We start from the raw sequence: 12888 nt of genomic DNA, 5'->3' as shown, positions 1-12888 counted from the left end.
CTGGCGGGACCCAATTTCTGTTCCAACCTTAACCACCGACCGACACTGTTGTCCCATCGTTTTGGGAGTGAATTTTGTCCGAACAAATCGTTTGTTCGTGGCATGTTTTTTCCCCTACTACACCAGCTCTGGCTGTGTTGCCCAGGAACAGATCCACAAAAAAGCGGAACAGTCCCAAAGGAGGAAGGACAGTTAAACACGGTGCACACATCACACATACGCTACGGTGCCGCGTGCACGGCACATCGGTTGTTTGCCCGGAATCTGCATCCGCGACCGCGCTCGACAAAGATCCGCCTCGGCGATGTACTTATGCAGATGTGCAGCAGCATTCCATTGCCCGGTGGTAAGGGCAGCAATTTTTATGCACTCACAGCACACCGAATGCAGCCCTACGCTCGGTCGCGAGCAGGGGGCCCAACGGTGAGTTGGAAGGTTTTGGGTTTTAAGCAAGCGAACCTAATTCCAAAGCAAAGCAAACAATCCTTCGGCGCAGCCGGGCCGGGAGGAAGCAAGACCACATTAAAGCTGTGGACAGGACTCGCGCATACCAACGCGAGATCACGAGTCGCTCTTCCCAAAATACGGCAAATCCTTCCAGAGGGCTCCGCAGCAAACACAATACCCGCGGTGGTGTCCAGTTCGTTTTTGTGTTGCTTTCTTCAAAATAAATATTCGCTAGCAACAACGGGAATATTTTGAATACTTTTCTGCCCAGCTCAATCAGCGTGTGTATAAGCGATCTCCAATTTGCCGGTCCATTTTTTTTTGCTCCCCGACCGACAGAAAGGCCATTAACCTGCAATTATTCGGATGGCGTGGTATGCGCTTTCCCAGGAATCGGAAACGCACAGCAGCCAGTAAGGATCAACATCTGGTCGGTGCTGGAGCTTGAGAGCCCAAAGCCCGCCAAGCAGGGAACCGGTAGACACACGGCATATCGCGCACCCGCTGCACCGGTAATTGTAGCTCAACATCAATCAGAACACGCACGGCACAGGAAGGATGTAATTGGATGTAATTTGGTCGTGATACTTGCCAGCCGAAGGAAAGGCTTTCGGGAATGATTTATAGCACCCGGCAAACGCTGCGGGCTAACGAATGTTGCCTACCTTTCAGGCGTAACTCGTTACCTCCGGACTATCTATTATCTAATGCACTTGAGCATGTCCCCAACACAGACACACACACACACATACACAGGGAGAGGATGTCTTATTTCGCATTCTTCAAACGACGCTGCACGGACGGTGGTCGATAACAATCTAAATCGCGTCGGTTGCTCCCGTTGCAGCTCCATTCAGCTGCCACGGTGAGGGCTTTTTATTGGCCGTACTTGTTTTATTGGTAACGTTTCAATACGGCATTTGAGATTTCTATAAATGTTCTTTTCGTTCGTTTGCGCTGCTGACGCTCCGCATCATCGACAACCTGCAGCAGCATTGCAAAACTGTCGCGCCCCGCAGTACATCGCTTCCAATCCAATGCTCCAAAATACAATCCACCGGAAATGAACCGATTCTTCCCCGTGCGAGAGAGAGAGCAAGGTTCGTTGATCGTTTTGTTTTCAGTGCTGCCTGCCTTCGATCGACCCCCCATCAGGGGTCTGGTTCCCTCCAGGGAGTTTGGAACCGTTTGGAGCCATCCCTTTTGCAAACGGCATCATCTCCGCCGTGTGTGTGCGCGCGCTCGCGCTAAACAACAACATTGTATTGCCGCGTGGCAATAAATCAGCCATTGATTTCGGGTACAAATGGAGGATGATGCTGGCTGGCTGGGCAGAATATCTCGGGGACCTCGTCGTTCGTCGCCCTCGTCGATAATTGGCAAGATTTATGTTCGTGCCGTATCAAATTAGGTCTTTCGCCCGGTGGGGCCTCGGCAAGAACAGGGACAAAAAAGAAGGAACGATGCTGTGTGCGATCGGGCTGGCCGAGGGAGTTAGTTTTGGGGACAATTGGGACAGTACCCAGCATGCATGGCGGTGCAGAAGGACCCAGCTGATGTGTATCGCGTAATTAGTGATCTGATTGTATGGTCCCCTGAATGGTGCGCATATGACACGACACGGGGGTTCTCTTTCTTTTACGTCTTACTAAGGGTTATGTGGAGTGGCGCGATCACGTGTTTAGGAGCGAAGGGACATGATGTGGATGCAGTTTCGTTTTGTAAATAAATCTGCCCTACACGCTTGGTATTGGTATGCTAAACTACTCTCGTTTTCTCTTCTCTCTGCTGCTGCCGTTTCAACAACTTGCTCTAGGTCAATGCCAAATTATATGAAGCTAAACTTCCATAGCTTTAGATGAGTCTTAATTCTGAGACGAGATATTTGATCCACGATCTTTGGTGTATCAAATCGAAAGAGGATAAAGTAAGTAGTATTAACAACATTCAAAACGATTCTCTTTTCCTCGATACTTTCGCTACTGTTGGAGTGATCCTTGTAATGAAAAAAGGTCTGCCTCATTATACTCGCGTCCAACCTGAAGCAACTTCTAATGAAGCATAAATTTTGCCTTAATTTACTATCTCCGATGCTGGCATAACGCTCGCTGCACAAAATAGGAAAACTTGCAGAAAAGTTGCAAACTGCCCGCGCAGCAACGCGAGTCTATCCCCAGCGCTGGCCACCTGCATCGGACTGTGTAATTGGAACCATCTACAGTCGCCTGACCATCTCACCACCTCCGGGAACGAACCGGTCGCTGAGGGAGGCCGTGATCGATCACGAAACGATTCGAAATCACATCGCAGGGCGACACATTTTCTCCCGCAAAGCGCGCATATCATATTTTAAAACCACTTCTAATTGCGCGCCCATTCCGGATGAGGCGCTTTCACTTCGGCTTCTTTAAATCATTCTGCTGTAAACTGCGCTTGCAGTTCGGCCCGACTCACACACGCACGGCTTCCAAATAGTAGCCACCAGTAGAGTAGTCCACTATCCGCCCAAGTGCACCCGCGTAACTTCGGCAGCCTTGCGGCCGGGTGCAATAAATGGTGCAGATGCAGATGGGGACGATTTACTGGGACAGACACCACCACGCGCCTCAAGAAAAGGGTGTCACGAGCAGGCGGCCGGACCGTGGTGATCCTCCGGGACACACCGAACGCTTTGCGTTCATAAACGACAGCTAGACCGGGTGTGCTGCGAGACAGGTTGATGCCACTTTATGGCATGCGAGTGCCTCGCGAGTAGTGCCATCGTAAAGCTCTAACGATGCCATCTTGCCCACTTTCGCCCGTTTATGGCCTGACGCCGAACGATGCCGAGGGGTTTGCGCTAGCATACTAGCATAAGCGCGGACGGATATTTTACTTAGCGATTTTCTCACTTTTTTTGCACGTTAACGCCAAACGGTACCGATTAGAGCGAAGGCTCGGATATTGACAGCAAACAATTGTTGACACATTGTTGTTGGCCGCTGGCATACACACACACACACACACACACACACACAAACACACAGGTGGGTTTTGTTTTTCAATTCTCGCTCGCAACAAAATTAACACGGTGAAAGTTAAGGATATTTTACGACCGAAAATATGATGCTACCGAACGTGTTATTATCCGCGCGAAATAAGTACCCGCGGTCCGGTGCGGAAAAGAACGCAGCGAGAAGAGAACATACATATATGTATGCGTTTCCGCAAACCAAAATAATGCGCCGTTCGTCGTAAACTATTTTTGCAAATTATCAACTCCCCAAAAACATTGCTGCACATTGTCCCGGATGGTACCAGGTCCGAGAGCCAACGAATGGAAAGCCATAAAATAACCTCCCCTGTTTTGGGGAATGCCTTTCCGAACATTGTTAGCCGAATGGAAATAATTCACCGAATGGATAAGACTCGCTGGATGACTCCGGGATGACTTTATCTCTAGTGAAATTATATGTCTTCGGCGGTCTGTCCATTCGGGGCCGGGTGGGATGGGAAAAAACATTTTTGCGACCGTGGTTTGCCCACTTTTTTGCATTCCTTTTTCATGCAAAAAGGTTCGTTCTGTTCAGCGCTAGAAGTATTCGACTGGACTTCCCTGGAACCTTCACGCCAGCGTCCCAGTTTGCGCCCGGAACAGGAAGGAGAAAACAATGAAAATTCTTTTCCCAGTCCCCCCCCCCCACACGACGAGACATGGCCGACGAGCGCAGATCAGAAGGAATTCCCTTCGCCGAAGGGTCTGTGTTAATCGGTACCGGTACGTTCGTCAACGGGTTCTTTTTTTTGCCTATACCGGCCAACGCCCGCTGTTCTCAAGGAGCAACCTCAGAGAGAGAGACAGAGAGAGAAGGAGAGAGAAGAGAGTGAGGTATTCGGTGTTGTTGGGGCGTGTTTTTCTTGTGGAGATTTTCCTCTCATTTGAACCCAACAGTCTAGCAAACAAGGGAGAGCTCCCCCCGCTTCTCCACCTTACTTCCCGCCATCGCTTCCTAACCCTTGCCTCGGTCCGGTGAGGCGGGTAATAATAGTTATAAAATTTAAGTACCATCCAATGCCTCGCAGCTCGCCAGTTGTTGGTGAGCGTTTGGCGAGCATAAATTACTTTCCAGGCAAGGTGGCGGACGAACCCGCCCTAAGCTCAGGGCTAGGGTAAGCGACGGTGGCGGACGGTGGCGACCGGGTCTGCCACATTATCGTACGGCCCGCGGGTAGGTCGAACCGGGGCCCTCAACTTTACCATCCAATTTAATCCCAGTGCCGAGTGCCGAATCGAACGCATGCCGATAGTGCGACTGCCCTCTGGGCAAGCGGGACAAAGTGTGGTGAGATTGTTGTGCTTTCTCAGCTTAATCGCTTAAACAAAACACAAAGGGGCGAAATTTGCAAACAAGCAGGCGAAGCCATGAAGCGATCGGTTCTCACTCGACGCTGATCAGTGCACCGTCAAAGAACGATCATCATCATCAGCAGCATCGCGCGTCAGATTAACTTACCCCAACCCTTCTAGGTGCACCAGCGGACCGGCGGAGCTCGTTAGCCCCAGCTTCGTCCAACGATCTTGCAACGAAGTGCACAATGGAATGCGCAAGTGCGGCCCGATGTTGTAGATTTGTTTGGAATGCATATCTCAATATTACGGCATTATGTCATTAAAATATTTCCTTTTCAACCGACAAACACCTGCCCTCTCTGTTTCTAGCCCACGCCACACCGATACCCGACCGAGCTGACTGGCAGGCTAAAACCGGCTCTTGTTGCAAAAAAAAAGTAGGAGGCAGGAACGAACGAAGGCAACGGGAGTCGGAGTCGGTTGTGTTCGATCGCGCCGAGAGTAGCAATGGAAAAATATTATGCTCTCACTTGTCCGACTTAATTAAATCAAAAAGCCCTGACTGACTGAGCAACCCATGTCCGGGGCGCACCATATTCTTGTCGTGCTGTTTTTCTTCGCTCGCACCCGGCTATCTCGGGCGCTTTTGTTGCGTGTCGCGTCGTACCACCGTCGCACATGCGAACAGGTTTGCAGGACAGCAACGGCCACAAGCGTCAGGCACACGCACCGGAGAGCTAGTTAGTGAAAAGGGCCCGGGACGCCGGGGTTTGGTCGGAAGAATATTGTTACTCCAGCTCGGTAGGAGCATCGCTAGTAGGTTGAGGTGGAGTCCTCCCCGACTTCTCCCGTCCGGAACTGTGTCTCTTATTAGCGGTGGCATCGATCGTTAAAGATCGTTCCCGGAATTAGCGGTACGTGCCGGGCGGGGCGAGTTTTTGTGTGTGTGTGTGTGTGCTGCTCATGCCGGACGTGTCCCAGCCCCGATCGGGCAGATCCATGGTGGCCATGATTAGCCGAATGGATCGAGGATCGAGGAAGATTCGTATACTCCTGGGAGTAGTAACACGCCTTCGATGTGCAACCCCCCGGACCACATCAGTCCATTCCCAAGCGATGATTGAGATTGATTTTATGCTCCATTTTGCACTTCTTTTTTAATGAGAGCTATAATTCCCACACTGTCGCAATATAAGGAGGTTGCTCTATTTCAGGTTCAGAATGTTTAACCTACAGCAGGTCCCGCTGTACTCGGCACAGAAGATCACGCTTTCTATCGATCTGAATAATGAAATTATCCTCGTTCGCGTGGCGCTAACTAAGCAACCGTCGTTTTTCCCCACTTAGCATCGCAACGCCGGCGGTATCGGTGGGCCACGAAAACCGGAGAGCCCGAAAAAGGTCACACCTGCGACGAGAGTCGCCACCAGCTCTCGACCAACATCTGTCGATACCGATCAATCAACGCGATCGTTGAAAAGTGGTTCTGCACGCGTCGTCCGTCTAACGCCCGGGACGGTACACCCAGAAACGGGACCGGATCCATTTCCGTCCCGACGACCACTCGCTCCTACCCTGCTGCTGCTGTACAGGATTGTGGAGCAGGAAATCTGAGAAATTTCAACTATCGAAATCGGTGCGATCGAGAGAACACACAGACACACGCGTCGACGGCGACACATCATGCTTCCATCCAATAGCTCCGACAAAAACACGGCCCCCGAGGGGTCATGTTCAATTTGGATCGAGATAACTTCATACGGTGGGAGCGCGGCCCTCCAACCAGAAGGTGACCGAGAAGGACCGAAAGCCGTGGTAGGAGAAGGTGTGAATCATGAAAATGTATTAAAACAGGAAATCTATCAGATCAATAACCGGACCTCGGGGTCTCGGGTGTGAGAGGCCGGTGTTTTTTGTGTGTTAATGTTTCGGGGACGCTAGAGTGTCCGCCGTGTACCTCTCCAAGGTTCGAACACATTGTATCAAGAGTTGGGAGCCTTTCGACCAATCATTTGCCCGATCCGAAGCTCAACCGGGAGGGACGAAAATTAGCCAAAGTGTTTGGCCAAAAGCCCGGGATCGCTATCGAATTTTGCATCAATTTTCTAGCAACACTGTTTCCACGACCGCCAGGGACAACATCGCCCGAGGGACATACGTCCCACGACCGTACGCTTCATTATCGTACAACCGGGGAAGTCTCCCGGCCAATATTTGCTTCACAGCTCCCAAAAGATCGGGATCGCGAATCGTGATCGTTTACTCGCCAAATGAGTTGTGAACATGAGATATTTAAATAACGATTCGCTTCCTGCGGCTCGCCCGGTTGTGACTTCCGTATTCCGTTTGTAGAAAAGTGTCTCCCAATTGAGCGCTAAGGAATGTACTTTCAGGCACGCTCCAATCCGATCGGTACCTAGTGTGAGCATACAGATCTGGTACGAGATTCGAGTTCTTAGCTTGCATTCGGAACAGTACCCATAAATAAAGCTAACAAGGCGCGGTCTGCTGCGCGTGTCTAAAAAACAAACCAAAATCGATAACATAGCTATCAACGGCCTTAAACATCTATAACAAATGATCGAAATTTTGTATACAACCACAAAAAATACAACCTCAACCGCGCGCAGATTTATTGGAGCTGAACATGTAGAGAAAACTTCTCCTTTTTGTATCGCTCAAAAAGGCACACACAAAAAAAGCGGCCTGGATCGCATCCCAGGACGTGGATTTTGGAGGCGCAGCGGTTAGGCGTTGTCTAGCCGGCCGATGATAAAGCGATTAAATAATATTTATGGAAAATGGGATATATTTATCAGAATGAAGCTCTCCTATTTTGTTTTTTTGCTCGACCGGCCAGTTAGCGTTTGGACAAAACGACGAAACAAATTGAACTCTCCTCGGTGCTGCGGACGCCTTTCCACGCTTCCATCGGAACGAGATCTACGGCCGGGGCCGGGGTTGAAATATTACACATTTCATTTAATCTATGGCTTTCAACGCCCCAACCAAAACCCACGGCAAACCGGGGCTGCTGATACGGCACCCCCAACACAGCACTACGGAAGCTTTTGCTAGGAAGGGGGATCATCCTGTCATCCGGCAGGTACGAAGGTACGTGGGAGCTAGAGAAAAGACAGAATAAACGATTTCTTTCCTGCCTCACCTTCGGGGACCTTCAGATCACGGCCGGGACCAATTGGGCGGCATCGGGCATGTGTCTCCGTTTCTTTCTATTTCAATCGATCGAATCGAACCATCGAAAACCGGTCGGCTGACGCTTGGCGGTTTACCCGTCAGATCGATCGCGTGGTGGTAGTTGTAGTAGTAGTCAGGAGCCTCGGTTGGGTCGGGGTGTAATTTTTCATCGATCTAAATGTGATGTTGGGTTCGCTGCTAAGAACGATATTTCGCGCATGGTTAGTTCATTTTTAAAGAATCTAAGTTACGGGAAGACCCGCGCGAGATCGCGAGATAACACATTGCGCATTGTTTGCGCTTTTCTGACTAGCGTTCCAGGCCAGCCAAATTAGCTAATCTGATAGCGCTGGCTAACGGTCTAGCGGAGCAACGATCGACCTGTAGTTTCCCACTACTTCGCGATCGACATACCAGCGGGTTGTGACGGTAGCGCATAAGATACAGCACTTTATTGTGCTTGATAGCCATCAAACGGTGGACCACCGGCAATGATTGTGCCCGTGGGTCTTGCGATCGCGAACGAACGCGTTAACGAGTATCCTTTAATTAATGCTAAGCAAGTTTACTTTTCAATTTGTACGATCACGAACGAGGGAGGGGAAGAGAAAGAAAACCTCCCCGAGAAGAAATCTTAACGCATTTTAATTTCCGTTCAAACTTTAGAATCGAAACTTTCGGGAGAACACCGTAAAGAACGCGGTCCGTCCACGCGGGATGGAGAACAAGGCACCAAACAAACCAAGAAGCGCTATTAATCTTCTTACTTAATGAAATCATCAAAACCCCGACAGGGGCACGTTGTGACTTCATGCCTTTCCGAAATTAGTCGTCGTCGTTTACGAGCCGATGCATGCGAGTTGCATTCGCCCGTGTGTGCATGCGACTAACAAGACGGTTTGACGGTTTGTGGTGATGCGTTATTTGGAGGTTAACCTCAGCCAGAAGAAGAGGGTAGAAGCACAGCAACAACAGCAGTAGGAAAAAAAACCCGGCAAATCGAGGCTCAATTAGTGACGATTTCAGAATGCGCAGTATCCAACCATCAAAAGCGAGATGGCAAAGAAACGATGACAGAGGAGAATAATGCAGAAGATGCAAATGTGTGTCTCTATCCCGACCCGGGGCGAGCAGTTATTTTTATCGACTCCAAAGCGACGAGCGGGAACTACATCAACCCGAAACACACAACTGCTTGTATAAAGCCCACCTGCACACGTTGTTCGATGTTCCATCTGTGCGAGTTCTATTGTGTTAAAGCTAGACATAAGAAAAAAAACTAGACCACGTACATGGTACATTCCTTCCGCATTCGTATCGTGTCGTGCCTTTTGGGGTGGCGAAACAACAACTGCCACTCGGCAGTTCTTAAGAGATCGCCGCACGGCCGACCTTTACGACCGGTGCGCGGTAGATTCCCGTGGGTTGAACACTCGGACACTTGTGCCGTCCGTCGGGTGTGCCGCTGTCTAGGAGTGTATTAAGATGTAATGTTACAGTTGTTCAACCGCCCCCCCGGTGCCTGCCCGGCGGCTCGCTCAAGGTTGAGGTCCTGACGCGTTGACAGTTGATCGGGAGAGGAGTGTCACCACCGCCTCCTGAGCGCCATCATCGCCATCATCTCGCTTGATACACTTCGGGAACTGTTCGATCGCAGGAAGCAGGCAAACGAACGAACGAACGACGACGACGATTGAACAACAGAAATAAAATCAGTGAATAAAATTTTAATGAAGCCAGTTAAGGAAGGCCCCGAAAACGACATTGCGCTCGACCACCAGCCGGTCTCAGCTGGACAAACGAGCTTCGGGCAAGCACTGCAACCGGGGCAACAAGTTTGCTCAGGCAAATGCGCCCTGTAGCTCCCATGTTTTGATCGGACGGGAAGGAAATGAATGGACATCATCACCTAATGGGTTGAAATGGTCCCGCGAATGGTGGTGGGTCGAGTCGGTGCGTAAACAAGTCCTGGCTTGCATGGGAAAATGGGGATGGGAGCTTTAAAGCACACCGGCGATACTGAGAGACGGAGAGAGGTGGGAAATTTTTTTTTTTTTTTTTTTTTTATTCATAAAGAACGGCCTGGCCGTATTGCTAGAGGTGGGAAATTATTAGGAAGACATTTTCATATTCATACAGCAGCTAGGTGTTCTGGGACACAAGACGCACATTCCCAGTCTCAGGATTCTTTCCGACCCCTTAGGTCGAACTGAAGCGTCCAGATTGAGCGTTTTGATCGGAATTCGCGGCTCGTGTGCAAATTGGCACATTTCCCGCGCGTAGAAGCGGTCGGTTTTTCTCCGAACCGGAATAGCTCGAGGAGCAGGCCGCTAATTAATGCCCCAACTAGTGAGTAGTAAGCCGGAAGATGTTGCGTACGCTGTTTGACGTTATGATCGGAATTAGTTTTCCAAAAAAAAAGGGTCACTGTTGAGGCGTCCTGGGGCTAAGCCGAGCATTAACTCGCGTGGCAACAATCACCTGTCGTCGTCGTCATCGTGGACCATCAAAATAAAGCAGTAATCCTATTGCGAAACATCGAAGCGTTCGAAGGTTTGCAGGTTCATGCAGATGATGCACGACCACGCTGAACACGCTCACCTCTGCCGGTGCTCCGCAATTAACGCCGAGACACGCCACGAGTGGCAATAAAGTATTGCACCCCGGCAGAGGAGGATGCATTATGCCTTCACTTCGTCCGCTCTCAGCCTCAGTCTGCACTGCACCGACAGCTTAAGATGGGCCGGCCGAGCGGAAACGGGTAAAGTATTTTGCTGTTACGAAACGATAGATGATGGTCATTCGGACAAATGTTTCCAAAGTGCACCACGTAACAAGTGACGATGCGTCGCCCACAAGTATTGTGTAATGCTCAACCCCCTTTGTCTATCTGTTAGTGTACTGTGGGAAGTGGCGAAATCGAACAGTGCAAAATTTAAATATATCACACCCGACCGAGAGAGCTGTCCCGAGGCAGCTGGTTCCTCCGCGTATTAAGCCATCGCCCGTGAAGCCTATCGCTCACACCGTACGGTTAACGGACAGCAACAAATGATAGCGAACCTCCAATATTCCACCCGACTCGAGCCGCAATGTCCGACCGAATGTATTGCTAATGAAGAAAGTTATCTGTTAACATTCCAGCACAAAATTTGCCAGTTTAATTACCGTTTAACAAACTGCACCCTACGGGGCGGTGTAGTTTTCGGGGGTTGAAACTTTATCTTAATTATTCGATTCTTCGCTGCTTAATTTTCTCCCGTGCGTTCCAACCAGGCGCGCCCGTGAAGCTTGAAGCCTCGGCCATCGGCGGCGCCGGGAAGGAAGACACGGGGAAAGAAACACACGCAGCAGGATTCGACGAGAAGCGACGTGGGAAAATACATAAATCGTGTTTATATTTCAATTAATTATTTCAATCCCCGCGTACCAGAGAAGGTCCTGCAGTACCCTTTGGGGGAGTCCTTTAGGGGCAGCAGTAAAAGAGAAAAGTATTAAAACCTCGCCCTTTCTTCCCCTTCCCGTTTTGGCGAGGGTCGCACTGGGTGTACGACACAAAACCCTTTTGGCATGAATTAATGGCTCGCTTAATCGGTTGTAATGAACCGTGGGCTTTCTGCACGGAAATCCCCCCCCATTCGCACACCAGATCGAACGTTGCCGTGCCATACCACCTGTTGATACCGTGCACATCTTTATTTTCGTTTTGCGTGATTTTTGTATTGCATTTGGCAAGCAGGGTTGCGGAAACTTACCTCTGAAAAATCGCGTTGCGACATCTTGCCTGCCGATATATCACCGTCCTGGGCGCGCTGCTAAAGGTGTCTGCTGCATTCGGCGGTGCTGCATGCGGTGCGAGCAAACGCTCGGCCGGTTGGCGTTAACACGCGATTTTCGAGCTCCCTGCCGTGATGGGTTTTCGTGCCATTTCCTATCGAAGCCCGTTTTGTCACACACTTATTCGCTTACGGTTGTATCGATACACTTATTTTCGGCTCGCACTGTTGTGATTTTTTATCCACTTTCTAGAGGAGCACACGCACACACACACTTATGATACAATTTTGAACACAACACCTTTTCGCTCTAAACTAAACTGAAAGCAATCACGTGAGAAGAATAGAAATTGAACGTTAAGCAACACAAAATCCCGTCTGACGGAGCGAATCAACACACGCGCAACCACTCGCACACACCGAGGTCGGTGCGCTTCGACTGATTCCAATGTGTTTCCCCGGTCGAAGCCATATGACTACGTTCCTGAGAGTGGCAAACGAATGATTTCAACCGGCCCTAAGACGACGAACCCGACGAGCCCGTGAATGTGGAAGTTCTGTCCTGCCGCCGACATCAACGAATTATTCATCACCGGGCGGCCGACCGATCGTCATCGTCGCCCGCTTCGTTGTCGTCGTCAACGATTGTCACCACCACTTTGTTGCGCTGATCTTTCCCATCACCATCATCATCATCATCATCGACGACGCTCATCAACGAAACGAAACGCGACGATGAGATCGAAGCTCCCATACATCGATGAACTTGTTGTAAGCCCAAGAACCCAGCAGCGGCATAAAGAATCCGCTCCATCTAGCCCCATCAAAGCCCGCGCTTGCAGCCGAATGTTCCAAATTGAATAACTTTCATGTGGTCATAAAACTTAATTGATTTTCAGCTTTAACCGTTTTCCGCGCTTGCTGCCCCCCGCTTCGGAAAAGGTCATCGGGAAGAAAATGTATAAATTTCTTCCGCCCTAACCCTGGCCGGGTTGCTTCGTGTTCCGGGGGAAGTTGGATGGCTCGCTTTGTGGGAAGAATCTCGGTGCTACGAAGCATTCAAGATCGGGTTGGCAGGACGGGTTTTACGTCACACGCAGAGGGCAAGTACGTGTTGATTCTTTTCACTGCACGTGG

General features: G+C 50.1%; 1 protein-coding gene across 6 annotated transcripts in view; it reads right to left on the bottom strand.

The window, feature by feature from the left end:
* Positions 1 to 12888, bottom strand: part of LOC118504947 (tetratricopeptide repeat protein 28) — a 102130-nt gene that overhangs the window by 65721 nt on the left and 23521 nt on the right. For 4 of the 6 annotated variants that reach the window (XM_036040047.1, XM_036040049.1, XM_036040050.1 and 1 more), the window contains exon 2: positions 11731 to 12071. In XM_036040047.1, the coding sequence (XP_035895940.1) occupies positions 11731 to 11754 (24 nt within the window). In that variant the 5' untranslated portion in view covers positions 11755 to 12071. The remainder of the gene's footprint in view (positions 1 to 11730; positions 12072 to 12888) is intronic. The other 2 variants (XM_036040052.1, XM_036040053.1) reach the window with 1 other exon arrangement.

The sequence above is a fragment of the Anopheles stephensi genome, chromosome 2 (genome assembly GCF_013141755.1).
Source record: "Anopheles stephensi strain Indian chromosome 2, UCI_ANSTEP_V1.0, whole genome shotgun sequence".
In the NCBI taxonomy this organism is placed as follows: domain Eukaryota; kingdom Metazoa; phylum Arthropoda; class Insecta; order Diptera; family Culicidae; genus Anopheles; species Anopheles stephensi.
The sequence above is the reverse complement of the archived record's forward strand: the minus strand, read 5'-3'. Positions and strand labels throughout refer to the sequence as shown.